The sequence below is a fragment of the Neovison vison genome, chromosome 1 (genome assembly GCF_020171115.1).
Source record: "Neovison vison isolate M4711 chromosome 1, ASM_NN_V1, whole genome shotgun sequence".
Lineage (NCBI taxonomy): Eukaryota > Metazoa > Chordata > Mammalia > Carnivora > Mustelidae > Neogale > Neogale vison.
In genome coordinates this window covers 134020540-134048532 of record NC_058091.1, presented here as the reverse complement: position 1 = coordinate 134048532, position 27993 = coordinate 134020540, and the positions used below count along the sequence as shown (strand labels likewise).

Here is a 27993-nt window from a genome sequence, read left to right as displayed (position 1 = left end):
TATAAATACTGGAAACAAACTGATAGAGTTTTTTTTTTTTTAATTTGCATTTACTCTATGTAGAATTTACTTCCAGGCCATAAGTTTTTGTTTGTTCAGTTTCTTCTGGGATATCTTTTTCTTCTGTGCAACTTCCTCTTTTGGTTTAGGAACAATCTGCTCTTTTTCCAGAAGGATCATCCCAATAAGGCAGGGAGAGCTCATGTATGGGTTAAGCCAACCATGAGCCCTGTAAGTTCTATGCTGCATCCTGGGGGCTTTGTTCACCTGGATATGCTCAATGACCAGAGAATCTACATCTGAACCCTTAAGCCCAGCATTACTCTCTGCATTTTTAAGCATTGGAAGTAAAAATTCAGCACTTTTCTTGGGCCACTGGCCTTGTATCCTGTCTCACTGTTTGGCCTGGGCACACCTAACAACTCCACCATTGTAGTGACTGGATGGCACACACTACTTCTACAAAGTGATGTCTTTCAGATAATTGGTGGCTTTTTGAATATGCACACCCCTGATGGCCCAGGCAGTTTCACATGTATTCTTAAAGTGAATGCAAAGATTTGAACCTCCTGATTTGCATGATTTTGTCGGCTTTTCTGGGTCAAGCAAATAGTGAAACATTTTCAGAGGTTACCTCAATGGAATGAGTAAGTCACAGGAATAAAAAGGAGAGCATAAAGAATACAGCCAGTGATATCATAAGAGCTAAGCCTGGGGACAGATGGTAGCTATACTTATAGTGAACACAGCGTAATATATAAACCTGTCAAATCACTAAGTTGTATGCCTAAAACTAAAACTAACTACTGTGTCAAGTATACTCAATTTTTTTGCATTAAAATAAATGTAAATTTATTGAATTATTCAATCCACAGGAATAAAGTAGCTGAATGGATTAAACAGACAAACAAAAATGACCTAACTATATGCTACCCCCAGGAGATTTAGTTCGCTTTTAAGGATGAACATAGGCTCAAAGAGAATGAAAAAAATTATTTTATGCAAATAGAAACTGTAGTAGACCTCAATACCATACCGCCAACAATGGATAAATCATACAGACAAAAAAAAAAAATCAATAGGGAAACACTAGACTTGATTTTACTTTACACCAAATAGACCTAACAGACATCTACAGATCATTCTGTCCAGCAACAGAATACCAATTCTTTTCAAACACACATGGAACACATGGTGTGTTTTCGAGGATGCACATGTTGGGTCACAAAACAAGTCTCAGGAAACTTAAGAAGATTGAAATCATGCCAAGAATCTTTTCTGAACACAATGATATGAAACTAGAAATACCAGGAAGAAACTGGAAAAATTCACAAATACGTGGAAATTAAATAGCACACTCCTGAACAACATCTGCATCAAAGAAATCAAAAAGAAAATAAAAAAAATCTTGACATAATCGAAAATGGTAAAAATCTACAGAAACTTTGGAGTTCAGTAAAAGTAGTATTGAGAGAGATTTATAGCCATAGTGCCTACATTAAGGGAAAAAAAAAATCCAAATAAACCACCTAACCTTACATCTTACGACTAGAAAAAGACCAAACTAAGCCTTAGCAAAAGGAAAACAAAAACAAACCAAAAAAAAAAAAAAAAATGAATTAAATGAGATAGAGGCCAGAAAAAGAGAAAAAACAGAATCAGTGAAAGAACTGTTTTGTTTTGTTTTGTTTTTTAGATAAAGTTGACAACCTTTTAGCTAAATTAAGGGGAAAAAGACTCAAATAAAATCAGAAATAAGAGACATTACAATAGGTACCACAAAAAACACAAAGACTACTATGAAACATTATGTACTAAAAAGTAGGCAATCTAGAAGAAATGGGTAAATTCTTAGAAACCTACAATCAACTAAGACTGAATCATGAATAGAAAATCTGACTAGACCAGCAATGAGTAAGGAAATAGAATCAGGGAGCCTGCTTCCCTCTCTCTCTCTCTCTCTGCCTGCCTCTCCGTCTACTTGTGATCTCTGTCAAATAAATAAATAAAATCTTTAAAAAAAAACATTTAGAATCAATGGATTCTATGAAACATTCAAAGAAGAATTTATGCCAATCCTTCTCAATCTTCCAAAAATTGAATAAAAATAAACACCCTCAAACTTTATTCAAAAAGCAGCCATAAAGACCTACAGTGAGAACATCCTACAGAGAAAAAGTGCAAATCACACAGTGGAAGAAGACAGTTACATATAACCAAATTCTGAACATATGAAGAATTCCTAGGACTGATATAAAGAGACAAGCCTCCACACAAATGGGCAAGACATCTTTTTAAAGATTTATTTACTTATTTGACAGAGAGACAGAGAGAGCAGAAGAAGGCAGAGCAGCAGGCAGAGGGAGAGGGAGAAGCAGGCTTCCCGCTGGGCAGGGACACCTTGGGCTCCCACCAGCCCCCCGGCCCCACCCCGCACCAGGCAGGGATCGATCCCAGGACTCTGGGATCATGACCTGAGACAAAGGCAGACATTTAACCAACCAAGCTACCCAGGCGCCCCTAGGCAAGACATTTCAGACACACACAAAAGAGGAAATTCAAATGGCTAACATATAAAAATGATGTTTAACCTTAATTAGAGATGTTTAATCAAATTAAAACTTCAGTGTGCATACACACAGAAATTTAAAAATCCCAAGTGTTGGAGAATGTGAAGTAAGGAACTCATACACAGCTGGTGGAAAAGCAAATTGATACAACCAGTTTGGAAAAACAGTCCCGCACATCTAAAACTGTAAAGACATATAAACTCTGTGGCTGAGCAATTCTATTCCTAAAAATACACCTAGAGAACATTTTGGAGTATGTATCAGGAGAAATGTACATAATTCGGCATAGTGGCATTATCTATAACAACCCAAACTTCAAGTAATCCAAATATCCCACAGCACTAGAACAAAGTCCACTCATATCACTGAATATTATGCTATGATTAAAATAAATATATTTCACCTAGATCCATCAGCGTAAATAGATTTTACATATGACTTTGAGCAGAAGCAGACCACACACAGTTTACACAGCATGATGTTATTTGTTTGCACAGTACATGAGATAAAACTAAACTGCATATTATTTAGGGATGCATACATAGAAAAGAATTATAAAGAAAAGCAGGGGCGTCTGGGGGACTCGGTGGGTTAAAGCCTCTGTTTTCTGCTCAAGTCATGATCTCAGGGTCCTGGGATGAAGCCCCGCCATAGCATTGGGCTCTCTGCTCAGCAGGGAACCTGCTTCCCCAACTCTCTCTGCCTGCCTCTCTGCCTACTTGTGATCTCTGTCTGTCAAATAAAAAATTGAAAATAAATAAGTCTCAAAAAGTAGAAAAGAAAAGCAACAGAAAGCTTTTCACGCAAATCAGGACCATCATTACCTCTCTAAGGGATGGAGGAAAGTAACAGGGTCATGACCCAGGATTCCAGTTCTCAGACTGGGCTGTAGTTATATAGGTGTTTACTTTATAATTTTTTTTAAAGATTTATTTATTTATTTGACAGAGATTACAAGTAGGCAGAGAGGCAGGCAGAGAGAGATTGAGGAGGAAGCAGGCTCCCTGATGAGCAGAGAGCCCGATGCGGGGCTCAATCCCAGGACCTTGGGATCATTACCTGAGCTGAAGGCAGAGGCCTTAACCCACTGAGCCACCCAGGCGCCCCTTATAAATTGTTCTTTAAACTGCGCACATACTGGACATGCTGTCCGGAAGGTATGATATTTCTCCCAATGTGAAAGTGAAAAAATAAAAGCAAAGCAGTGCAAACAAACCCTAATGGACCCTGTGAATTAAGGCTAATGGACCCTGTGAACAGGGAAGTAGGGATGAATTTTGGGTTGCAGCTACCTGGATTCTGAAATAGCAATCTTTTTTTTTTTTTTAATTTTTTTTTAAAGATTTTATTTATTTATTTGCCAGAGAGAGAGAGAGAGAGAGAGAGAGAGAGCGCGCGCGCGCAAGCGAGCACAGGCAGACAGAGTGGCAGCAGAGGCAGAGGGAGAAGCAGGCTCCCCGCCAAGCAAGGAGCCCAATGTGGGACTCGATCCCAGGATGCTGGGATCATGACCTGAGCCGAAGGCAGCTGCTTAACCAACTGAGCCACCCAGGCGTCCCTGAAATAGCAATCTTTCATTTCTTAACCTGGATGTTGGCTCACAGATGTTTGTGTTGATACACTAAATGTTGATTCACAGGACATGCAGCTATTTCAATCTTCCTGATGTTCCATTTAAAATGTAAAGAGAAAACAAACACTTCAGGGACACCCTACAGAGTGGTCAGGTGTTCTACTCAATCACTGTCTTGTGAACTGGCTTGAAAACCTCCTAAATAAATAAAATCTTTAAAAAAAAGGGGGGGGGCGCCTGGGTGATTCAGTGGGTGAAAGCCTCTGTCTTCAGCTCAGGTCATGATCTCAGGGTCCTGGGATCAAGCCCCGCCATAGCATCGGGCTCTCTGCTCAGCAGGGAGCCTGCTCCCTCTCTCTCTGCCTGCCTCTCTGCCTACTTGTGATCTCTGTCTGTCAAATAAGTAAATAAAATCTTTAAAAACAAACAAACAAAAAACCCTCCTTATCACGGTAACCAGGAGAAAATGAACTGGATGTTTCCATTCTTGACCACACCATTGTTTAGAAGGTGGCTTTATAAACTGCAAGTGACCTACTTAGTCAGGAATGGAAAGAGTCCCTGGACCAGATCCTTAGGAAGGTGCCTCCACTGAGCCCACTGGCCCTCCCTTTGAGGCCAGAGAGGAGGCAGCTGGTCCCAGGCCATGTTTCTTGAAACAAGGCACTCTCGTTTCTGAGTGAACCTAGGGTCCTGTCCCTTCCCTGCCCTTCATGAACTTCTAGGAAGGGTAAGCAGATCCGAACTGCTCTCTCCAACACCTGGTGTCAGTCTGTAAAGTCATTTTTTAAACTGCTGTGATTGGAATAACACCCAGCCCACCAAAAGCAAATTCATTTTGCTTTATTCTGCAAAGACTGAGTATTTTCTCACCTCCGTCTTCCAAGCTTTGCAGTTTATGTTTGAAGCTAGGAGTTTTCATCAAGGATTCTTGGTCTACAGTCTCCAAAGGGGAAAAAAAAAAAAGCAAATGGTGCCCATTATCCTCTAAGGAGAAATAAGCACATGATACAAATATAATATAAACTCTGGAAAATCAAGATGAATAACCAACAATAAATAGTACCTTAGATACATTTTCCTTCGATATATTTTCTTCAACTTCTGAATGCTCCAAGGATGACAGATCACTCGGGGAGTGGGGACTTTGATGTTCTGAGTATTAGAACAATTTCCGGAGCATCAACATGCTAAGAAGCAACTTTAGGTGATAACATTTCACTATCACTCTATGTATTAAATCTTACCAACCCCCAAAAAAGATACTTAAAAAAAAAAACACACACAAAAAAACGAAAAAACCCTTTTTATCTTTTAGGGCATGTAAGGTTATTGGTTTTGCAAGCCGGCAAATAAAATGAGCCTCAACTAAATCAGCACATTTCATAGCTGCCCATCTGGCCCCCAATACATGGGCAAGGCTCCTACTGTCTCAAGCTTGTGACCCTTCTCTTTTTTCTCTCTCATCTTTCTTCTTATTTCTTCTTACTCTCTAATGCTACATTTTTCTCTTTTCTTTACTCTTTTTTCTCCCAGTGGCAGCCAAGCTAAAAGTCATCACCTGCTTACTGACTGCTGTCATTGGTTGGCAATGAGCCAAGCTGCAAAATGATAAAGGCAAACCAAAATCCCTAGCCTCACAAAAGGTGTAAATAGTTCTAATAAAATATAACAGAGGTTAAGATGCACCTAACAGGACAAGGGTTGACCTTGTCTGGCCAACTCTGGCCCCTCCAGTCAAATCCAGTCCACCACTTGGTTTTATAAATAAAGTTTTATGGAAACACAACCATGCCTGATGGTCTGCGGCTGATTTGGAGCTACAACAGTAGAGCTGCTAAAAATAAAAAATAAAAATAAATACTTGCTGTCTGGTGCCTTACAGAAAAAGTGTACCAATCACTGCTATAAGTCATCATTTGAGTTTTCTTTAAAAATGGAAGAGCACAAGGTAATCTCAAATGTTAAAACACAATGTCTTCTATCTTTTGCTAATGAGGACAGTAGAGGAGAGATCGTATATTCACACTTTCTTCAACACATGTTAAAAGAAAGAAAATTTGTTTAGTTCAAACTACTTTTCCTAAAATATATATTTTTTTCTATGTAAATCAAGTACCTGTTTTCTGGGCAGAATCTTCAGGAGTTAAAAAGTCAGAATTACCCTGAAATTTTGTTACAGAAAAATTTGGAAGTGTAGAATTATTCTGCCTGGAGGTTTCCTTCCATGATGGTGTTAGAAGTTTAGCCTAAAATACAGTATTTTTTAAGAGTGTTAACATTCATAACCATTTTAAGTAGTTCTCAAAAAATTTCACTACATTTCTAATGTCCTTTAAAGTAGTTTAAGTATAGGATTTGCACCATTTGAAAACAAACACTAGGACCATAAGATCCTAAAGTTGAAAACACATTAAGTCATCTATCAATTCATAGTTCTAAATCAAAAATAACTCTAAATTAAAGTTCTCAAAGTAGGACCCCAGAACAGAGCTTCAGCAACACCCGGGAACTTGACAGACATGCAAATTCCATAATTCCATCTATTACTTATATTTAGCAAGAAACTATGGGGACAGAACCTAGCAATCTGCATTTAAACACACCATACTCGTCATTCTGATGATCACTACAGTTTGAGAACTACTACTCTAAATCAGGAATCCACAAATCACAGTTCACTGGCCTTCTTATAAATAAAGTTTTATTGGAATGCAACACGCATTCACTTAGGTATTGTCCATGGCTACTTTCATGCTACAACAGAAGAGCTGAATAGTCACCGTGGAAAATATTTATGATCTTACATGTCTAAAATGTTTACACTATTTACTATCTGACCCTTTACAGAACAAGTTTGCTGAGTCCTGGTCCAAATTATTCTCTTACATGCCAACAGAGGAGTGAATTTTGAATGCTAATGTTTGTACAAAGTCAGCAATGCCCTCACTGAAAAATCAACGGACTTCTTGTCAGTTGAATAACTTAAATTTATAGATTCGCAAAGTTTTGATGTTTCTTTGGTGCTTACTTCAAACAAAAGCTATATTTACTTTAAATCTGTCTTTTGACCGATTTCTTTTTTTTTTTTAAAGATTTATTTATTTGACAGAAAGAGAGAAATCACAAGTAGGCAGAGAGGCAGGCAGAGAGAGAGGGGGAAGCAGGCTCCCCGCTGAGCAGAGAGCCCGATGTGGAGCTCGATTCCAGGACCCTGAGATCATGACCTGAGCCAAAGGCAGAGGCTTAACCCACTGAGCCACCCAGGTGCCCCTTGACCTATTTCTAACTGATAAATCATACCAGTTTAAAGTATTCAACATGTATTAGGTCCTTACTCTGGCTCACTGGTTTTAACTAGGAGCTATACACTTTGTCAGTACAGAGTCACAGAGGGTAACCACTAGAATGGGGCAGGTGGGGAGAGAGAAAGGTGACTGGAGTACAACCACAGGGTCTTTCTGCATGGGGGGCTGTTGGTGTTCTCTGAATCCCAGCAACCACCCCTTAGGGAACTCATATACTTGGCACTATATCTGTAGTCTTTATGTATCTCATTTGACGAGGAACAAAAACCAGCTGTTGAGACTGGGGGATTCAGCTATCAACAGGAACATGTGGCTTTGAATTTGTCTGCACAACACCAGCGTTCATATTTTTAGTTATGTTGCTTTAAAACAAAGAACCAAAATGAGTTGAGAAACTTTGAGGATTTATCCAATATTTATATAAACCTGAAGTCATTTCAACCACTTAACAAAATAAAGATTTAAATGTTTATATCATTAAAAGCTTTAGAAATAATATGTCAGCAAATTGAAAACTAAAGGAAGAAGTTCACTTTAAAATGTAAATTCAAAGAGCAAACATTTACAGGACTACAGCCCAGATTTTAGCGTCATCTATAGTAAAAATCTTGTAAAAATTTGAGAACAATGAAGAAAGATCCAAAGTCTTTACCCAACATTTATACTAAATGTTAACAAGTTCTTGCAGTTTCTTTTGACAGTGATTTATGTACCAACAAACTGGTTTGTTATCCTCATAATCCTGAAAGGATTTCTTTTCTTTTTTTTGAGAAACAAATGAAATTTAACCCTAAACAGATTAACCTGTTTCATGCTAACGCTAATGACCACACGGCAGCCCAGCTAAAATTTACTTACTTGGTCTTTCTCATGGTCACTGCCACTGCTGGGAGGGGAAAATGGCAAAACTAAAAGAAAAAGAAGTGTACAAAGGATAAAGTTTGCTTATGAGAAAAAAAAAAATAATTTCTCCCTTTCCCAAGTATACAGATCCATGCTAAAAGCAATTCCCAAATCCTGAAGCTTGCTCAAATGTCTAGGTCTTAAGATCCCTTTTGAATTATCTATCATGTTCCTGAGTCCCTACCCCAGGGTGAATTCTCTGCTCCAGACCCTGCCTCTGATGCTTTCCCCGTGTCAATTTATCCTCGCACTTTTACCTAACTTAGAATGCTTCCCCTTCTGCACACGTCTTTGAAGACTATTCTTGCCCAAGGATTGGCTCAAATCCTACCTGCCTCTTCCTGGAAGCTTTTCTTAGTGATTTCCTGTTCATGTTAGATTCTTAGCTGAACAACTACTCTATTTATCTATAGCTCATATTTTAAAATGATTGGTGCGTTCCATTTTCTTTTGCACTGTTTCATGTATGCACCTTCCGTCTTTCTAAAGGAATTCCATCAGGGAAGAGGGGAATCACATAATCATTTTCTCTTTGGCATCCTCCTTCCGTCACATAACTGAAAAAATACCTGATTCACTTGGGGGAAAAAAAAAATGACTTGAAAGAAGACACATACCAAACTTACCTCTGATGCTGTTTCTGATTCTTTTCTTTTTTCTACCAGAATATGGTTTTAGGGATTTCTTTTTTTGGTTGCTGGTCCAAGATCGTTCGCTGGTGCTACTACTTGAATCTTTATTACTCTCCGAGAAGATGTGTTTCCTGGAATTAAGCTTTTACAGACACAGATGACAAATGAGTGCTATTAAAAAGGTGTTAGTTCCCTTTACGTACAATTAAATATTTCAATATAAAGTTGGGCAAAAGAGAAGCAACTCCTTCCAGAAGATTGGTTCTCGTACAATAAAAAGGCATGGTGGTAAGGAGAGGAAAAAAGATTTCATTAGACAATTCTCAATCACGCTGTTGTAATGGAGGACAGAAGGAAAAAAAGAAAAAAGAATCCTCTCTCATCAACTAGTTGCAACTGAAGAGATCATAGGTAATTCTTCAAATGCTGATGCCCCTGGATCTGATACCTTCAAAATACTAAACCAAATGACAAAAGAATTTATAAAAATCATTTTTGCAATAACAACGTTGATTACATTTTAAAGAAACTAAAATAAAACAAGGGGATAATTTCTATTTAAACCTGAAGTATTTTGAAATTAAGACTAGACTATCAAGGTAAATTTAATTTCTTCAATGATTTAATGGATTTTATGTATTTTTAAGTCTTTTCCTGGCTTTGGGTTGGTTTTTAGAAGTGCTGTGACAAACAGTGTTTAGGCTCCGTTTTAATGTGGAATTTGTTTTGATTTTAACACACAAAATACTCTAGTTGGCCTCTGTCTGTTGTGCTCCTCCAGGGGGCCCAGTCTTAAATAAGGAATGCCTCAATAGAAACCCTACAGTTCAGCTGGGAAGAGTTCATTCTCCTTCTAAGGCAGGGAGGACTCATGAATCCAAACATAGTAGCTCAGTGTTCTCAAATATGAAATGCATCAGCTGGAAGAGACCTCCTATGCCTGGAACAGCAAACTGCAGAGCCATCTCCAAGGCCATCACTACAGTAGGATGAAAGCTACCACCCCCCTTGTTTATGATAGCATGACTCACAACTTTCAATGCGCGTGAGGGTGAGTGATTGATCTATTTTTGAAATGAATTTGTTGTTGAAGACCCAAGTACTCCTACTGTAAAATGTTTAGCAGTTCAACATTTTCTGGAGGCAGTCATTTTTTAAGAAGAAATTTGTAAGTGAGGCCTATTGCCTTTTACATTTATGGGGGAAGACATTTTGGGGGAAGCCCCCACATTTGTTCCACAGTTCAGCCCAGAGTCTTGTAAAGAGCAAATGTTACTTCATTTCATTCATACAATTAACAAACCATGCGGCAAGTCTTTAGTAATTGCTGTGGTTTATGTAAAAATGTGTTGAAAGTTACTTACAAAACAAAGATCTAGAGCAGTTGCTCTTAAATTTGGCCACCTGTTAGAATCATCAGAGGGGGCTTTAAAAGAATCCCAGGGCCTGAGCATCACCCTAGATCAACTAAGTTGGAATCTTTGGGGGGAAGGGATTCAGCCTTCAACAGTGTCATCCACTTCTTTGGTGGGATTCCAACTCAAGACTGAGAAGCAGAGAGTGAGAACCATCGCTAAAAGTAAGCCAGAAGTGTCCTTAACTCATGTAAAGCCCATGATCTCAATTTTTAAAAAATGCATTTAATACTCATTATAGAATTTTTAAAATGCATGGACTACGGACTTAGAGCAGTGTGCCTCCTAAAGTGAGAGACACTCGGAACAGGTGTAAGCTGGTGCATACGGGAATGAACAAAATCAAGGTCACTGACTCATTAATTTCTTTTCGTGCTCTTTGGCAGCACACCTCCTAAAACTGAAGTGATACAGAGACGACTAGCATGGCCTCTGTGCAAGGATGACATGGAAAGTTGTGAAACATTCCATGTTTTTTAAGAAAAGAATTTCTTTTTCAACTCATGAACACTTCTGGTTCTATCCAGGATAAATCTCAGATAATGGGTGATTTTTAACATGTCTGCTTATCTTTTTTAATAAAGAACCAATTTACCATTTAAAAGTGAAATAATTTCATAATAACTTTTACATGTAATTAGAGATAATCAAGACCAGAATGGTGACCAGTTTTCAAGATGGCAGGCAAATAACTGAAATTTACAAAGTACTGCCTTAAAACAAAAAAGGTTCTTCCATTACCTGCGTCCCTGTTTCCTGCTTTCTCCCACCCTCAGAAGCAGAATCGGCCCTAAAACAAAATAGGTCAAATGAACAGAACTGCACCAGCACCACTGTCTCCCTCCCTCATCGATGGCCCAGGCCTCACTTTTTTTTTTTTTTTTTTTTTTTTTGCCCCCTCCATTCTATGCCCTTTGTCCCTGATCAGGAGCACAGTGACACACTGATCTGTCTGCAGTGTCTTGCAGAGAGATTGCTCTTGGAATCCATTTCCATAGATTCTCTGCCAGAAAACAACATTATTAAAAACAAACAAACAAACAAAAAACCAAAAAAAAAAAAACGTGTGGAGCCTTCTCTGTCAGGCATACAAAGAACAGGAGGGCCATGTTAAAGCTATATGGAAGCACAAAGGTGTTACAGAGTGGTATTTTCTGCCTGGTTTTTCCTTAGAATCAAAAGAGGAATTTAACAAGAACACTTTTCCCAGTAACTAGTGAATATTGAGCAATTTTTCATATATCTGTTGGCCATTTGTAGGTCTTCAGATAAATATTTAATTTCTTTGCCCACTTTTTAAATTGGGCTGATTTTTAGCTATTGAGTTTTGGGGGTTTCTCAGGTATTTTGGACATTAACTCCTTACTGGATCTATGGTACGATATTATTAAAAAAAAAAAAAAGGTAACAAGTGTTGGTGAAAATGTGGAGAAACTGGAAACTGGAACACTTACACATTATTTGTAAGAATGTAAAATGGTATAGGCACTATGAAAAACAAATACCTCAAAAAAAAAAATCAGCATCGCACCTCTGGGTATATATCCAAAAGCAGCATTGTTTACAATAGTTAAGTTATGGAAACCATCTAAATGCCCATCAGTGGCTAAATGGATAAAATGCGGTGTATATATATTATACACATATGAATACTCCTCAACCTTAAAAAGGAAATCCTAAAGTATGCAATAACATGGATAAACTTGGAAGATATTTTAATTCATGAAATAAGTCAGTCGCAAATGGACAAATACAGCAGGATTCTGTTTATAGGAGGTATCTAAAATAGTCAAACAAAAGAAACAGAATGGAAAGGTGAGTGAAAGGGGCTGGAGAGAGAAATACAGAGCTGTTGTTCAACAGGTATAAAGTTTTGCAAGATGCAAGATAAGTTTGCCAGATCCACTGTTTAACATTGTGCCTAACAATACCATGTTCTTCCCTTAAAAATGTCTAAGATAGAACTCAGGTTAAGTGTTGTCATAATGAAAAAAATAAATGAAAAAGCTAATGCACCCATATTTCAGGGCAACCCTTGATCTACTCTGTCTCTATAAATTAGTTTGCATTTTCTAGTACTTTATATGAATAGAATCATGCAACATGTATACTTTTTTGTCTGGCTTCTTTCATTTGGAGATTCATTCATGATATATATATATATATATATATATATATATCATGAATGATATATATATATATATATCAGTTTATTCCTTTCTATTTTTGAGTAGTATTCCATCACATGGATATAACAAAATCTGTTTTTGCACTCATCTACTAATGGACACTTGGGTTGTTTCTAGTTTAAGATAACTACAAATAAAGCTTCTATACCTATTCACTTGTGTGGACATATGCTGTCACTTCTCTTGGGTAGACAGCTAGGATTGGAACAGCTAGGCCCTAAGATATGTGCATATTTACCTTAAAAAAACACCAGTAGGATAGAATATTCCTCCACATCTTCACCAACACTGGTATAGTTTGTTTTTTCTCATTTTATCCTCTCTGCTACATGTATGGTAGTATTTCATAATTTTAATTTATATTTATGTAATAGCTAATGATGTTGAACAAGTGCTTACCTACCAACTCTAGATCTTTCTTGGTGAAGTAGTTGTTCAAACCTTTTGTCTATATTTTAATTGGGTTGTATCTTTGTTATTGAATTTTGAGAGTACTTAATATATTTGGGGTACAAGTACTTTATCAAATACATGCTTTATAAATATTTTCTTTGGGGCACCAGGGTGGCTCAGTTGGTCAAGCACCTGATGCTTGGTTTTAGCTCAAGTCATGATCTTGTGGCCATGGGGTCAAGCACTGAGTCGGGCTCTGTGCTCAGTGTGGAGTCTGCTTCAGGTTCTCTTTCCCTCTCCCTCCCACTCACTCACTCCCTCACTAATAAATAAAATCTTTAAAAACAAAAATAAATATTTTATTCTATTCAAGTGTGTGGCTGGTGCCTTAATTCTCTTAAGAGTGTTTTTTTTTTTAAACTAGAGTTTTTAATTTTGATTAAGTTCAATTTATCAGTTATCTTATGGGCTATACTTTGGAGTTAATATCTAAAACATTTTTGCCTCATGGAAGGTCACAAATATTTTTTTCTTATTCTTTCTTTCAAATAGGCTTTTACATTTGAATCCATTTTTAGTTTTTTTTTTTAAGTGGTGGAATGTAAAGACTTCAGATAATTGATTTTGTACCTATATGGAGAGTCCATGGTTCCAACACTATTTATTGGAAAAAATGATTTCTCCACTGAACTGTCTTTGCATTTTTGTCACATGACAACTGTCTTTATATACATAGGAAGACTGCTTGCTCTGTTGTACTTATTTATCTACCTGTATGGCAGCAACATACTCTCTTGATTACTGTAGCTTTATACACTAAGTCTTGAAACATATAGTGTATTAGCCATTTTGTAGTTCTTTTTGGTACAGGTCCTTTAAATTCCCACCTAAAATCTAAAAATACCTTGCCAATTTCTAAAGACAAAACAACATCTCTGCTGCAATTTGATTTGGGTTTGTATTAAGCTTATAGATCGATCTGAGAAGAACTGTCATCTTGCCAATGCTGATGGAGTCTGCCATCCCCTAAACACAGTATGTCTCTCCATTTTTTTACATCTTGATTAATAGATCTCAGCGATACCCTGTACTTTTCACTGTAAAAGTCTTACAAATCTTTTGCCAAATTAATCCTTACATATGCCATATTTCATATTTTTTAAATGGTGTTGCTTTTCAAAAAAATTTGATTGTTGCTAGCATATAGAAAGAAACTTGATTTTTGCATCTCAATCTTGAATCCTTCAATTTTGTTAAATTTACTTATTAGTCCTTTAATAATTATTTGCAACAAAGCTGCAGGATACAAAATGAAAACACAAAAGTCAGTTGTGTTTCTATACACCAAAGGACAATCTGCAAAGCAAATTAAACAATTTCATTTACAATAGAATAAAAAATAATACATTACTTAGGCATATATTCAAAGAGGTGAAAAATGGGAAGATAGCCCACGTTCATGGATTGACAATATTAAGATGTCAATACTACACAAAGCAATCTACAAATTCAATACAATCTCTATAAAAATCCCATTTTTTTTTCAGAAAGATGAGAACCCATCCTAATAGTTATAGGATAGCCCAAGGGACTTAGATATGCCAAACAATCTTGAAAAACAAGAACACAGCTGAAGATCCCACACTTCATGATTTTAAAACTTACTACAAAATCACAGTCAAAATAGTGTGCTGTTGCCATAAAAACAGACATACAGGGCACCTGGGTCGCTCAGTGGGTTAAGCTGCTGCCTTCGGCTCAGGTCATGATCTCAGGGTCCTGGGATCGAGTCCCGCATCGGGCTCTCTGCTCAGCATGGAGCCTGCTTCCCTCTATCTCTCTCTCTGCCTGCCTCTTTGTCTACTTGTGATCTCTCTCTCTGTCAAATAAATAAATAAAATCTTAAAAAAAAAAAACAGACATACAGACCAATAATAGAGGAGAGTAGACAGAGATAAACCTTCTCACATGTGATAAAATGATATACATGCCAAAACTATTCAGTGGGGGAAAGAAAAATTTCTTCAGCAAATGGTATTAAGAAATCTGGAAATTCAAATGTAAAAGAATGAAGTTAGACTTTATCTTACACCAATACAAAAGTAAACTCAATATATATCAAAATCCAAAATGTAAGCATTGAAACAATACAATTCCTAGGAGGAAAAGAGAAAAACTTTCATGACATTAAACTTGGCTGGCAGAGGTTTCTTGAATAGGACACCAACAACATAGTAAAAGAAAAAAAACAGATAAGTTGCACTTTATCAAATTAAAAACTTCTGTGCATCAAAAGATATAACCAATGAAGTAAAAAATAACCCAAAGAATGGAATAAACTATTTACAAATCACATATTTGATAGTAATAACTGAATTATATTAAAAAAAACCCTACAACTCAACAATAAGAAAAGAAATTAAATAGATATTTCTCCAAGGAAGATATGCAAATGGCTAACAAGCACAAGAAAAGAATATCAGCATTATTAATTACTAGGGAAATGCCATTCAAAACCCCAATCAGCTACCACATTACATGCATCAGCATGGCTATTCTCAAAAGTCTTGGAAAGGACGTGGTGAAATTCTCACCCTCGTGCACTGCTGGTAGAAATGTAAAGTGCAGTTGCTATGGAGAACATCATGGCAGTTTCCCAAAAACTTAAAACTGGACTACCATATGATACAATATGATACATCAATTTCACTTCTGGATATATGAAGAATGGAAGTAGGAATTCAAACAGATATTCAAACACCCATGTTCATAGCAGCATTATTCATAATCGCTCCAAGATGGAAGCAATCCAAGTATCCATCAAAGGGCAAATGGATGAACAAAATGTGATATATACATACAATGGAATATTACTCAATCTTAAAAAGAAAGGAAATTCTAATAAAAGTTACAGCATGAGTGAATCTTGAGGACATTACATTAAGTGAAATAAGCCAGACACAAAAGGACAAATACTGTAGGATTCCATTTATATGGTATACATATAGTAGTCAAATTCAGAGACAGAAAATAAATTGGTAGTTCCCAGGGGGTGAGGAAGGGGGACTTAGGGAACTATAGTGTAACAGGTACAGCGTTACATTACAAAAAGAAAAAAAAAATCAATATCCCTGATGAACATAGATGCAAAAATGCTCAAAGAAAAATCAGCAAACTGAATTCAACACATGAAAAGGATCATTTACCACAATCAAGTGTTATTTATTTCAGGGATGTAAAGATGGTTCAATATCTATAAATCAACCACATTAACCAAATGAAGGATAAAAGTAATATGACCATTTCAAAAGATGCAGAAAAAGGATTTAACAGAAATTCTACAGCCATTCATGATAAATAAAAAAAAACTCTCAAAGTTTAAAGGGAAAATAGTTCAGCATTATAAAGGCTATATATAAACCCACAGCTAACATAAAACTCAATGGTGAAAGGCTGAAAGCTTGGAGTATGAAGATCAGAATCAAGACAAAAGTAAGGATGTCAACTGTCACCACTTTTATTCAACGTAGTACAGAAAGACCTAGCTGAAGCAATTAGACAAGAAATAAATACAAATTCATAAGAAAGTAAAACTGTCACTATCTGCAGTAACATGTTACTATACATAGACTATAAAGACTATTAGAATGATAAAACTCTTGCAATAAATGAATTCAGTAAAGTTGCAGACACAAAACATACAGAAATCTATTGCAATTTTATACATTAATAATGAACTAGCAGAGACATTATTAAAACAACTTATACACAATTGCACCAAAATAAATTTAACCAAAGAAGGGAAAGACCTGTACTCTGAAAATTATATAACACTAGTGAAAGATAATAAAGATGACACAAATAAATGGAAAGTCATACTGTGCTCATGGGTTGGAATAATATTGTTAAAATGTCCATACTATTCAAAGCAATCAACAACTTCAATATGACCTCCATCAAAATATTATAGTATTTTTAACTAGATTAATCTTAAAATTTGTTTGGAAATACAGAAGACCCCAAATAGCGAAAGCAATCTTGAGAAATAAGAAAAATGGAAATATCACATTCCCAGATTTCAAACTATACTACAAAGCTGTAATAATAAAAATAGTATGGTACTGGTACACAAATGGACACATAGATCAATAGAACAGACAGGTCAGAAAAAACCCCAAACTTATATGGTCAATTAATCTACAGTAAAGGAGAGAAGAACATACTATGGGGAAAAGTTAGTCTCTTCAATAAATGGTGCTGAGAAACCTGGACAGCTACACTCAAAATAATAAAACTTGACCACTTTCTTACATCATACCAAAAAATAAACTCAAATGGAATAAAGACCTAAATAGAAGACCTGAGACCATAAAAACCCTAGAAGGAAACATAGGCAGTAAACTCTTGGATACAGACTATAACAGTATTTTTCTTGATCTGTCCCAGATCAAGGGAAGGGAAAACAAAAGCAAAAACAAAATGTTGGGACAATACCAAAATAAAAAACTTTCGCACAGCAAAGAAAACCATCAACAAAAGGAAACGACAACCTACTTAATGAGAGAAGGTGTATGCAAGTGATTTATCTGGTAGGGAGTTAATAAAACATATAAAGAACTCCTTGAAGTCAACACCAAACAGAAATAATTATTAAATAGGTGGAGGACCTGAATAGACATTTTCCCAAAGGCAACATCTAGATGACCATCACTAATAATCAAGGAAATGCAAATCAGAACCACAGTGAGAACATCTCACAGTGTCTGAGGGCCTAGGATCAAACAAGAAATAACGAGTGTTGGTGAGGATGTGGAGGAAAGGTGGGAATGTAAAACTGATGCAGTCACTACGGAAAACAGTATGGAGTTTCCTCAAAAAAGTAAAACAAATACCATACAATCCAGCAATTTCTCTTCTGGGTATTTACCTGAATAAAACAAAAACACGAACTTGAAAGATATATAGGTTCGTCATCTTACAATAGCCAAGATATGGAAGCAACCTAAATGTCCACTGATAGACAAAAGGATACAGATGATGTGGTATATTACATATATCTGCAATAGAATATTACCCAGCTTTAAAATGATGGAATTTTGACATTTGTGACAACACAGATGGACTCAGAGGATATTCTGCTAAGTGAAATAAAATCAGAGAAATACCGTGTGATTTCACTTACATGTGAAATCTTAAAACAGACTCTTCAATACAGCAACAAACTGGTGATAGTCTGGGGGAGCTGAGGATGGGGGCAAAATAGGTAAAGGAGATTGAAAGGTTCCACCTCCCAGTTATAAAAATCAATCATTGGGATGAAATGTACAGGACAGGAAATATAATCAATAATATTGTAATGATTTCATATGGTGACAGATGGTAAGAACACATGGCGACCATTTTGTAATATGTATAATTAAATCATGATTTTATAAATCTGAAACTAATGTTGTCTATCAACAGTAGTTGACAATAGTATGTCAACTATTGTTATTATAAAACAATTGGTAAAGAGTGTTTTGCAAGATGAAAGGGTTCTGTGGATTAACTAGTGGGGATGATTGCACAATAATGTAAATGTACAGAATGCTACTGAAATGTACACTTACAAATGGTTGAGATAAGTTTTATGTTGTGTATTTTAAAATTCTGAAAAACATAAGTATATGTTAAAAATTATTAGTTCACAATTGGTGGATACTTGGGCTGCTCTCACAGTTTGGTTATTGTAAATAATGCTGTCATAAACACAGGGGTGCATATATCCCTTTGAATTCGTGTTTTTATATTTTTTAATCAAATACCCAATAGTGAGATGACTGGGTAATAGAGTAGTGCTATTTTTAATATTTTCAGTCACCTCCATACTGTTTTCCACAATGACTGCACCAATTCGCATTCCCACAAACAGTGCAAGGGTATTCCTTTTGCTCCACATCCTTGCCAGCAATTGTTGCATCTTGTGTTTTTTATTTTAGCCATTCTGAAAGATGTGAGGTTATATCTCATTCTAGTTTTGATCTGCATTTCCCTGATAAGGAGCGATGTTGACGATCTTTTCACGTGGCTATTGGCAATATGGAGGTCTTCTTTGGAGAATTGTCTGTTCATGCCTTCTGCCCATTTTTCATTGGATTATTTGCTTCCTGGGTGTTGAGTTTTTATCAGTTCTTCATATATTTTGGATACTAATTGGTTCAGATAGGTCATTTGCAAATATCTTCTCCCATTCTACAGGTGTTTTAGTTTCATTGCTTTCCTTCACTGTGCAGAAGCTTTATATTTTGCTACCATCCCAATAGTTTATTTTTGCTTTTATTTCCCTTGTCTCCAGAGATATCTAGAAAAAAATGTTGCTATTGTCTGTGCTCTCTTCTAGGATTTTTACGGTTTCAGGTCTCACATTCAGGTCTCAAATCCACTTTGAATTTGGTTTTTGTGTATGGAGAAAGTGATCCAGTTTCATTCTTTTTCATGTGGCTGCCCATCCAGTTTCTCAGCATTTGTTGAATTTTTCCCATTGTATATTCATTTCTCCTTCATCGAAGATTAGTTGACCATGTAACTGTGGGTTTACTTCTGGGTATTGTTCTATTCCACTAAGCTGTGTCTATCTTTATGCCAGTACCATACTGTTTTCAGTTTACATTACAAAGCAGAAATCAAATCTGGAATTGTGTTATCTCCATTTTTGTTTTTTAAGATTGCTTTGGGGGTGCATGGGCAGCTCAGTGGGTTAAAGCCTCTGCCTTCTGCTCAGGTCATCCTCCCAGGGTCCTGGGATCGAGCCCCGTGTCAGGATTTCTGCTCAGCGGGGAGCCTGCTTCTCCCTCTCTCTCTGCCTGCCTCTCTGCCTACTTGTGATCTCTGTCAAATAAATAAAATCTTAAAAAAAAAAAAAAAGATTGCTTTGGCTATTCATGGTCTTTGTGATTCCATACAAATTTTAGGATTGTTCTAGTTCTGTGAAAAATGCTGTTGATATTTTGATAGGAATTGCATTAAAGCTATAGATTACTTTGGGCAATATAGACATTTTAACAATATTTGTTATTCTAACCCATAAGCATGGAATGTCCTTCCATTTTTTTACATCATCTTGAATTTCTTTTTCCAATGATTTAGATTCAGAGTATTTATAGATTCAGAATGCATATTTTTCACATCTTTGGTTAAGTTGATTCCTAAGTATTTTATTGTTTGTTTGTTTGTTTGTTTTTTAAAGATTTGAGAGAAAGAGCATGAGCTGTGGGAAGGGAGAATAGGAGTCCCCACTGAGCAGGAAGCCTAATGCAAGGCTCAATCCCAGGACCTGAGCCAAAGGCAGAAACTTAATAGACTGAGCCATCCAGGTGCTCCAATCTTGTATTGTTTTTGGTACAACTGTCAATGGGTTTTCTAAATTTCACTTTATGCAGCTTCATCATTATTGTAAAGAAATGCAACAGGACTTCCACACATTGATTTTGTATCTTGTGACTTTACTGAATTCATTTACCAGGTCTAGTATTTTTTGTGTGTGGAATCCATAGGCCTTTCTCTATATAGCATCATTTGTTTTATAATCATAATTTTATAAAAGTACTCTTTAATTTTTGTCTCAATTTTCCCTATCCCCGTACCCATCTCTTCTCTGGTAACCATCAGTTTGGGGAGTTGGCTGGGAAGATGGCAGAATAGGAAGACCCTAAACTCACTTGGTCCCATGGATACAAGTAGATAACACTCATGTCATCATAAATAACCCCCCCTTTCCAAAATAAACCACTTGAAGAATGACAGCACAAACCACACTAAGACAGGGAAGAGGTCACATGAAAGAAGGGAGGAAAGGCAAAGAGAAGGTCTGGTAATGAAGCAATGGCCAGCCACAGGGGAGACTGGCCCAGTGTGGCAGAGAAGGTCAGAAACTAGACTTTCACACTGCAGAGCCCATGAACAGGTAGGACAAACCTCTAATATTTTCTATATATTTTTAAGTTTTTAAAACCAGCAGGACTTAAAGCTTGAAATTTTAAAAATTGGCAGGCTTGGATTTGGGAAGTAGAGTCCCCATTCTCAAAGAGACAGCAGAAGAAACAGCCTGTGCATATATAGCATAGAACTAGGAGTTTGAATAATGCTGGGGACTGCTGGGATGGTGTTTTGCTCATCTCAGAGAGTGGCCTACAGGGACAGGAATCACAAGGGGACCCCCTTAAGGAACAAGGGAGCTGGAATATGTCATTTCCCCCTCCCATGCCCCAACATAAGCAATGGCCACCTAAGCAGCCCTGACACTCCTTACCTGACTTGCAAACTCCCTGTACTCCCACCCCATGCACTGTAACAGATCAGCACTTCTCAGTCACTCTTGCTCAGCCCCGGGACTACAGACCCTCTTCCATAGAAGGCCAATACAAACAATGCCAACACCACATCTCCTGACTCCCGCATCTTGTAGGAACTCGGTTCCAGCAGTGGCAGAGGCAGATCTTGTTTTACAAGCAGACCACCATACACCTTGCTGCCACAATAGGCAGAAAGCTTCTACAGACAACTGGACTGAAGGTAAAAGAGGCCAAGACTCAAAATCGGAGCATACACAAAACACATAGGAGACACTCCCTGAAGTCCCTAGGGAACAGGGGACACTGTATCACAGGTCATTATAGAACCTCTTCTTCATAAGATTATTAAAAACAAAAGAAGTAGCTGACTTTCCTAACACATAGAAACAGACACAGAAAGCCAGACAAAATTAGGACACAGAGAAACTTCCAAATGAAAACAGGACAAAACCACAGCAAGAGACTGAAGAAAAGCAGATATAAGTAATATCCCTGATAGAGAATTTAAAGTAATGATCATAAAGATATCACCAGACTTGAGGAAAAAAAGTGGAGAACATCAGTAAACCCCCTAATACAGAGATTAGAAAAAAACCAATCAGATGGAGAACTCAATACATGAAATTTTAAAAATACAGCTGATGGAATAAGTAACAGTCTAGATGAAGCAGAGGGATGAATTAATAACCTAGAAGAGTATTGGAAAGTAATTAAGCTAAATGAAAGAAGAATTATGCAAAACAAGAATAGACTTTCTATTCTTGGAACTCAATGACTCCATTAAAATAGTAATAATATTATAGGAGTACCAGAAGAGAAAAAAGGGGGCATAAAATTTAAAGAGAGCAACTTGAAAACTTCCCTAATCTGGGAAAGGAAAAAGATATCCAGACCCAAGAGGCACAGAGATCCCCCTAAAAACTCAACCCAAGGAGGCCCACACCAAGACACAAAGTAATTAAAATGCCAAAAAGTAGTGATAAAGACATTTTAAAGAAGCAAGAGAAGACAGTTATATACAAGAGAAACCCATAAGAGCATGGGCAAATTTTTCAGCAGAAACTTTGCAGGCCAGAAAGGAGTGGCATGATATATTCAACATGCCAAAAGAAAAAACCTGAAACCAAGAATACTCTATCCAGCAAGGTTATAATTCAGAATAGAAGGAGAGATGGAATTACCCAGACAAATAAAAACTAAAAGATGTCATGACCTGTAAACTAGTCCTATAAGAAATATTAAAGGGACTCTGAGTAGGAAGAAATACCATAAGTAAAAAATGAAAAACAAAAGAAGTAAAAATACAATTTCCATAAAAGATCAGAAAGGGATTCATAAAAGGACACTATACCTAAAACATGGGAGGCAGATGTTTAATCACTAAAAAAGAGGTTTACACTCAAGTGACCATCAAGTAAATACAGACTACTATATGCAGAAGATGTTCTATACAAACCAAATGCTAACCACAGATCAAAGGCTGCTAATACATATGCAAATTAAGAGAAAGGAACCCAAGCATATCACTAAAGAAAGCCAACAAAGAGTGTAAGAGATTTTCAGAGAAAAACCTACAGAAACAAAAAAATAGCAATAAATACATATTTATCAATTACTGTGCATGTTAATGAACTAAATGCTACTCTTTAGAGGATGACAGAGTGGATTAAAAAAAGACCCATTATGTACTGCCTATAAGAGACTCATTTCAGACCTAAAGATACCTGCAGATGGTACAAATGGAACACATGGACAAATGGAAGAATATTTATCATGCTAATGAATGCCAAAAGAAAGTCAGGGTAACCATAGACAAAATAGACTTTAAAACAAAAGCTGTGACATGAGACAAAGGAGTACAGTATTTAATAATAAAGGAGACAATCCAATAAGATAACAATTGTACATACCTATGTACCCAACATACTTTTTTTGTGTATTTGGGTACATAATCGATAGTAATACAATAACAGTAGGAGACTTTAACTCCCCACTTATATCAATGGACAGATCATGCAAACAGAAAAGCAACAAGGAAACAATGGCTTTGAATGACACACTGGACCAGATGAATTTAACATAATCAGAACATTCCATTCTAAAGCTGCAGAATTCATACCTTTGAGTGCTCATGGAATCTTTTCCAGAATAGATCATGTATTAGGTCACAAAACAAGTCTCAAAAAATAAAAAAAAATAGAAGTTCTACCATGTTTCTTTTCTGATTACAGTGCTATGAAAATCAATGCCAATTAAAAGTCTGGAAAGAATACAAATGTGTGGAGGTTAAATAACTGGTTATTAAACAATGAATGGATCAACCAAGAAATCAAAGAAGTAAAAAATTACATGAAAACAAGTGAAAAAAATGGGAACACCAAAATTTGTGGAATGCAGCAAAAGTGGTTAAGAAGAAAGTTTTTGGCAATACAGGCCTACATCAAGAAGCAAGAAAAGTCTCAAATAAATGACCCAACCTTACACTTAAATGAGGTAGAAAAAGAACAAAACCCAAACCCAGCAAAAGGAAATACTAAAGACTATAGCAGAAATAAGTGATAAAGAATCTAAAAATGAAAACCAACAGATCTATGAAACTGGAAGCTGGTTCTTTGAAAAGAGCAATAAAATTGATAAATCTCTAGCAAGGCTTAGAAAAAGAAAGGATCCAAATAAAATTACTAATGAGAGAGGAGAAACAAACTCCTCAGAAATACCACTGTATAAGGGAATAGCATTAAAGACTATATGCCAACAAACTGGACATCCTAGGAGAAATGGATAAATTCCTAACAGCATAATATACCAAAATTAAAGCAGGAAGCAACAAAATTAGAAAAGACCAATCACCAGCAATGAAATTGAATCAGGAGTCAAAAAACTCTCCCTTTCCCCAAAAAAGTCCAGAACCAGCTTCACAGGCAAAGTCTACCAAACATTTAAAGAGGAGTTCATTCCTATTCTTCAATTATTCCAACAAATGGATGAGGAAGGAAAATTTCCAAATTCATTCTATGATGCCAGTGTCACCTTTATACCAAAACCCAGTAAGAACACCTGAAAAAAAGAACTATATATGAATATAGATATAAAAATCCTCAATAAAGTATTAGCAAACCAAATCCAGCAATACATTTAAAAAATCATACACCACAACAAAGTAGAGTTTATTTCTGGTATGCAAGGGTGATTCAGTATTTGTAAAACAATGTGGTATGACGGTTTATATTTTTAATAAAAAAAAAAATTGAAAGAATCAGGGAGCATTTACAGGAAAGAGAATTTTCACCTGCCCAGCAAATGTCACAGAAAACTTAAACACTTCATGGGTGTGATCCCATTATGTTTTCTTCAACAACCCTAGGAGAGGGATTCCTCTATTATCAAACATTACAGATGAAGACACAGAGGCCTAGAGATTAGTACTGTGTCCAAGGTTACACATAAAGCAAAGCTTTGAACCCAAGTACTTTTACCTAGGGACCCAAATTCTTAACCAGATGTTATAGTTGATATTTGCACATATATCCTCAGAATGGGCTAGGAAGTTGCATTTTGGTTTGTAAAGAAATAAAAAAGGTGTTAGCTTCTTCTACACTCCTATTTTTACAGAAGATTCTATTCTTTTTAAGAATACCTTGGGAAAGCAGTAAAAATTATTACCTTCATTAAATCTCAACCCTTGAGTATGTGTCTTTTTATATTCTGTGGGATTAAATGGGATAGACATGGAGCACTTTTGTGACACACATAAGTACAGAGGTTGTCTCAAGGAAAAAGACTTCTGTGATCATTTGAGTCATGAGATGGACTAGCAATTTTTTTCTCTGTGAAACACTTTAGGTGAAAGACCTGACAGGTGATAGCAGAGATATTCTCAAAAATAAATGAAGTGAGCCTAACATAACTGATAATCTATTTTGCCAAGGATAAAATTCAAGCTTTTCAGTGAAAAACCTGTATTTGAAAAATTTAGATCTGTCAACACAATACTTCCCAATACTTAAGGCATTTCTGATGAAAATTATGGTGATATTAATGTGATTTTTTATCTTAGATAATAAAATGCATCAACATTTTTAAATAGATTTTATATATTTATTTGACAGATCATAAGTAGGCAGAGAGGCAGGCAGAGAGAAGGGGAAGCAGGCTCCCTGCTGAGCAGAGAGCCCAATGCGGGGCTCCATCCCAGAACCTGGGATCATGACCTGAGCCGAAGGCAGAGGCTTAACCCACTGAGCCACCCAGGCGCCGCATTGCATCAACATTTTTAAAAGCTGTGTAACTCAACTAAAATTTTATAATCAACTAACAAATGATGTCCCAAAATCATTCATTTGTAAAAGATGAACTCAAATTACAAGACAGACCAATGGATTTTAATGAAACTAATTAAGTTCATAGAGACAAAATGCAGGGGAAGATGGTGGAATAGGATGACCCTAAGTTCACTTCATTCCACAGAAACACCTAGATAACAGCCATATCAGGGCAACAAACCCAGAAAGGGACCCAAAGAATGGCAGAACAGACTGTCCATTGTTAATGATAGGAGGCCATATCAACGATGAGAGGAACATAGTGGGAATATCAGGAAGCAAACTCCCATCAAAGATACAAGGATGGAAAAGGAAGAGAAGAATACCCCACATCAGGTATCCTAGGCATGGAGGACCTACACAGGGAAGGGGAATCCCCATAACGCTTGGCCATGAAAACCAGTTGGGGTTACCTCTGTGAGTTTTTCCTAGTAGTGGCATTTAATTCTGGGTACTCTAAAAAATCAGTGGCCATGGCTCTGGAAAGGCTGGGGCGGGGATTGATAGGATATAGAGTCCCCACCATTAAAGATCTGCTATAACAAATAACTCCTCCAAGATACAGTATAGAAGCACCAGTTTGCACCCAGCCTACTCAGGAAGATTTATTTATTAATCTCAGAACAGGTGCTGGAGGAGTGAGCCTAACAGAACCTTTAGGGAACTTCTGTAAGAACAAAAGAGCTGGTTGGTACTATTCCTCTCCCTCCTCCCCAGCCTAGATACCTGGACACCTGTAGGCATGTAACTTGCTAACATGATGGACCCCACACCCACATTCTCCTGTGGATCTATCCACCCAAGCCAGCCCACATTCCCTTCAGCAGGAGTCCCTCAAAAACAATGTGTGATGCATCTCATAGTGCAAGCAACCCCAACAGTGACCAATGCCACTCCAAAGTGACTCCTGCTCTGGGGAAAATAGGAAGATAACAATACACACCAGTTTTACTGCAGTCCTAGCAGTGGGCTGGGTGCAGACACTTAGTCTGACTGCAGACCCTGCCCACCAACAAAAGCCTCTCTGGGACAACACAGAGAGGGCAGGGCGCTCTCCAGGTCAGTGCAACTGCAGGCCCAGCAGATGGTTGGAAGGAGGTATCTAGTGTGAGCCAACTGTAAGCCCAACACTGGTCCCTTAGCAGCAGAGGAACCAAACACTACACAAAATAGACAATGTGAGCCATTGTAGCTAATCGAAGGTAAGCATGGCTCAGCAACTGTAGAAGAGCACACACAACACATCCCTGAAGGGTCTGGTTCTAGTAAACAGGAGATAACTGCACTATAAGAGCCCCTCTTCAAAGGCCACTACTTTCAAGAGCAGGAGACATAGCTGACTCTCCTAACACAGAGAAACAGAAAGGTAGTTGAAATGAGTATGTCACAAATGAAAGAACAGGACAAAAATCACAGCAAAAGAACTAAATGGAACAGATAAGCAATAGACCTCCAAGTAGTGGTCATAAAGACATTGGACTTGAAAAAAGATTGGAGGATCGCAATGAAACCTCCAACAAAGAAAAATATAAAAGGAACCAATCAGAGATTAACTTGACTGAAATTAAAATGCACTAGATGGAATAGTAGACAGACAGAAGAAAAACATATCAGTGAGCTGGAAGACAGTAATGGAAAGCAACCAAGCTGAACGACAAAAAGAAAAATAAAAAATGCAAAAATTTGTTAAGGGAACTCAAACATCATTAAGCTAAATAACAGTTGCATTATAGGGATCTCAAAAGGAGAAAAGAGAAAGGGGCAGAAAATTTCTTTGAACAAATCATAGCTGAAAATTTGCCTGATTTGGGGAAGGAAACAGACCTCTAGATCCTTAAGAAGCACAGAGAAACACCAACAAAAATCAACCCAAGGAGGCCCATACCAAGCCATACTAATTAAATGACAAAATAGAATTTTAGAAGCAGCAAGAGAAAAAGAAAATAGTTACATAAAAAGGAATCACCCTAAAGCTATCAGCTGATTTTTCAGCAGAAATTTTGCAGGCCAGAGGAAGGTGGCACATGTTCAAAGTGCTGCAAGAAGAAAAACTGCAGCCAAGAATACTCTATTCAGCTAGACTATCATTCAGAATAGAGAGGTAAATAGTTTCCCACACAAAAGTTAACCAAGCCTTACCAGAAACAGTGAAGGGAATTTTTCTGAGTGGGAAGAAAAGGCCATAATCAGAAGTAAATTAGGAAAGGGAAATTTTTCACAAGTAAATGAAAAATAATAAAAGCAGGTTACTCACTTATAAAACCAGTTTTATAACAGAGGTTAAGCACAAAAGCAGTAATATTAATTACACTTGTAAAAATTGGTCAAGGGGCACCTGGGTGGCTTAGCTGGTTAAAC

The 27993-nt window shown here is 36.9% G+C and overlaps 1 protein-coding gene, 1 non-coding gene and 1 pseudogene across 2 annotated transcripts in view; 1 reads left to right on the top strand and 2 right to left on the bottom strand.

Moving 5' to 3' along the window:
- The window catches only part of SYCP2L (synaptonemal complex protein 2 like), a 110317-nt gene that overhangs the window by 19549 nt on the left and 62775 nt on the right, over nucleotides 1-27993 (bottom strand). The window contains exons 22-27 of the mRNA XM_044251038.1: nucleotides 11143-11191; nucleotides 8981-9128; nucleotides 8310-8359; nucleotides 6263-6392; nucleotides 5219-5298; nucleotides 5017-5086 (exon numbers count right to left, since the gene is read on the bottom strand). Coding sequence (XP_044106973.1) covers nucleotides 5017-5086; nucleotides 5219-5298; nucleotides 6263-6392; nucleotides 8310-8359; nucleotides 8981-9128; nucleotides 11143-11191 — 527 coding nt within the window. The remainder of the gene's footprint in view (nucleotides 1-5016; nucleotides 5087-5218; nucleotides 5299-6262; nucleotides 6393-8309; nucleotides 8360-8980; nucleotides 9129-11142; nucleotides 11192-27993) is intronic.
- LOC122900112 lies at nucleotides 67-621 on the bottom strand (annotated as a pseudogene).
- Nucleotides 10774-10878, top strand: LOC122897666. Its single transcript, XR_006382588.1, has one exon. It is a non-coding gene; the product is annotated as a U6 spliceosomal RNA (small nuclear RNA).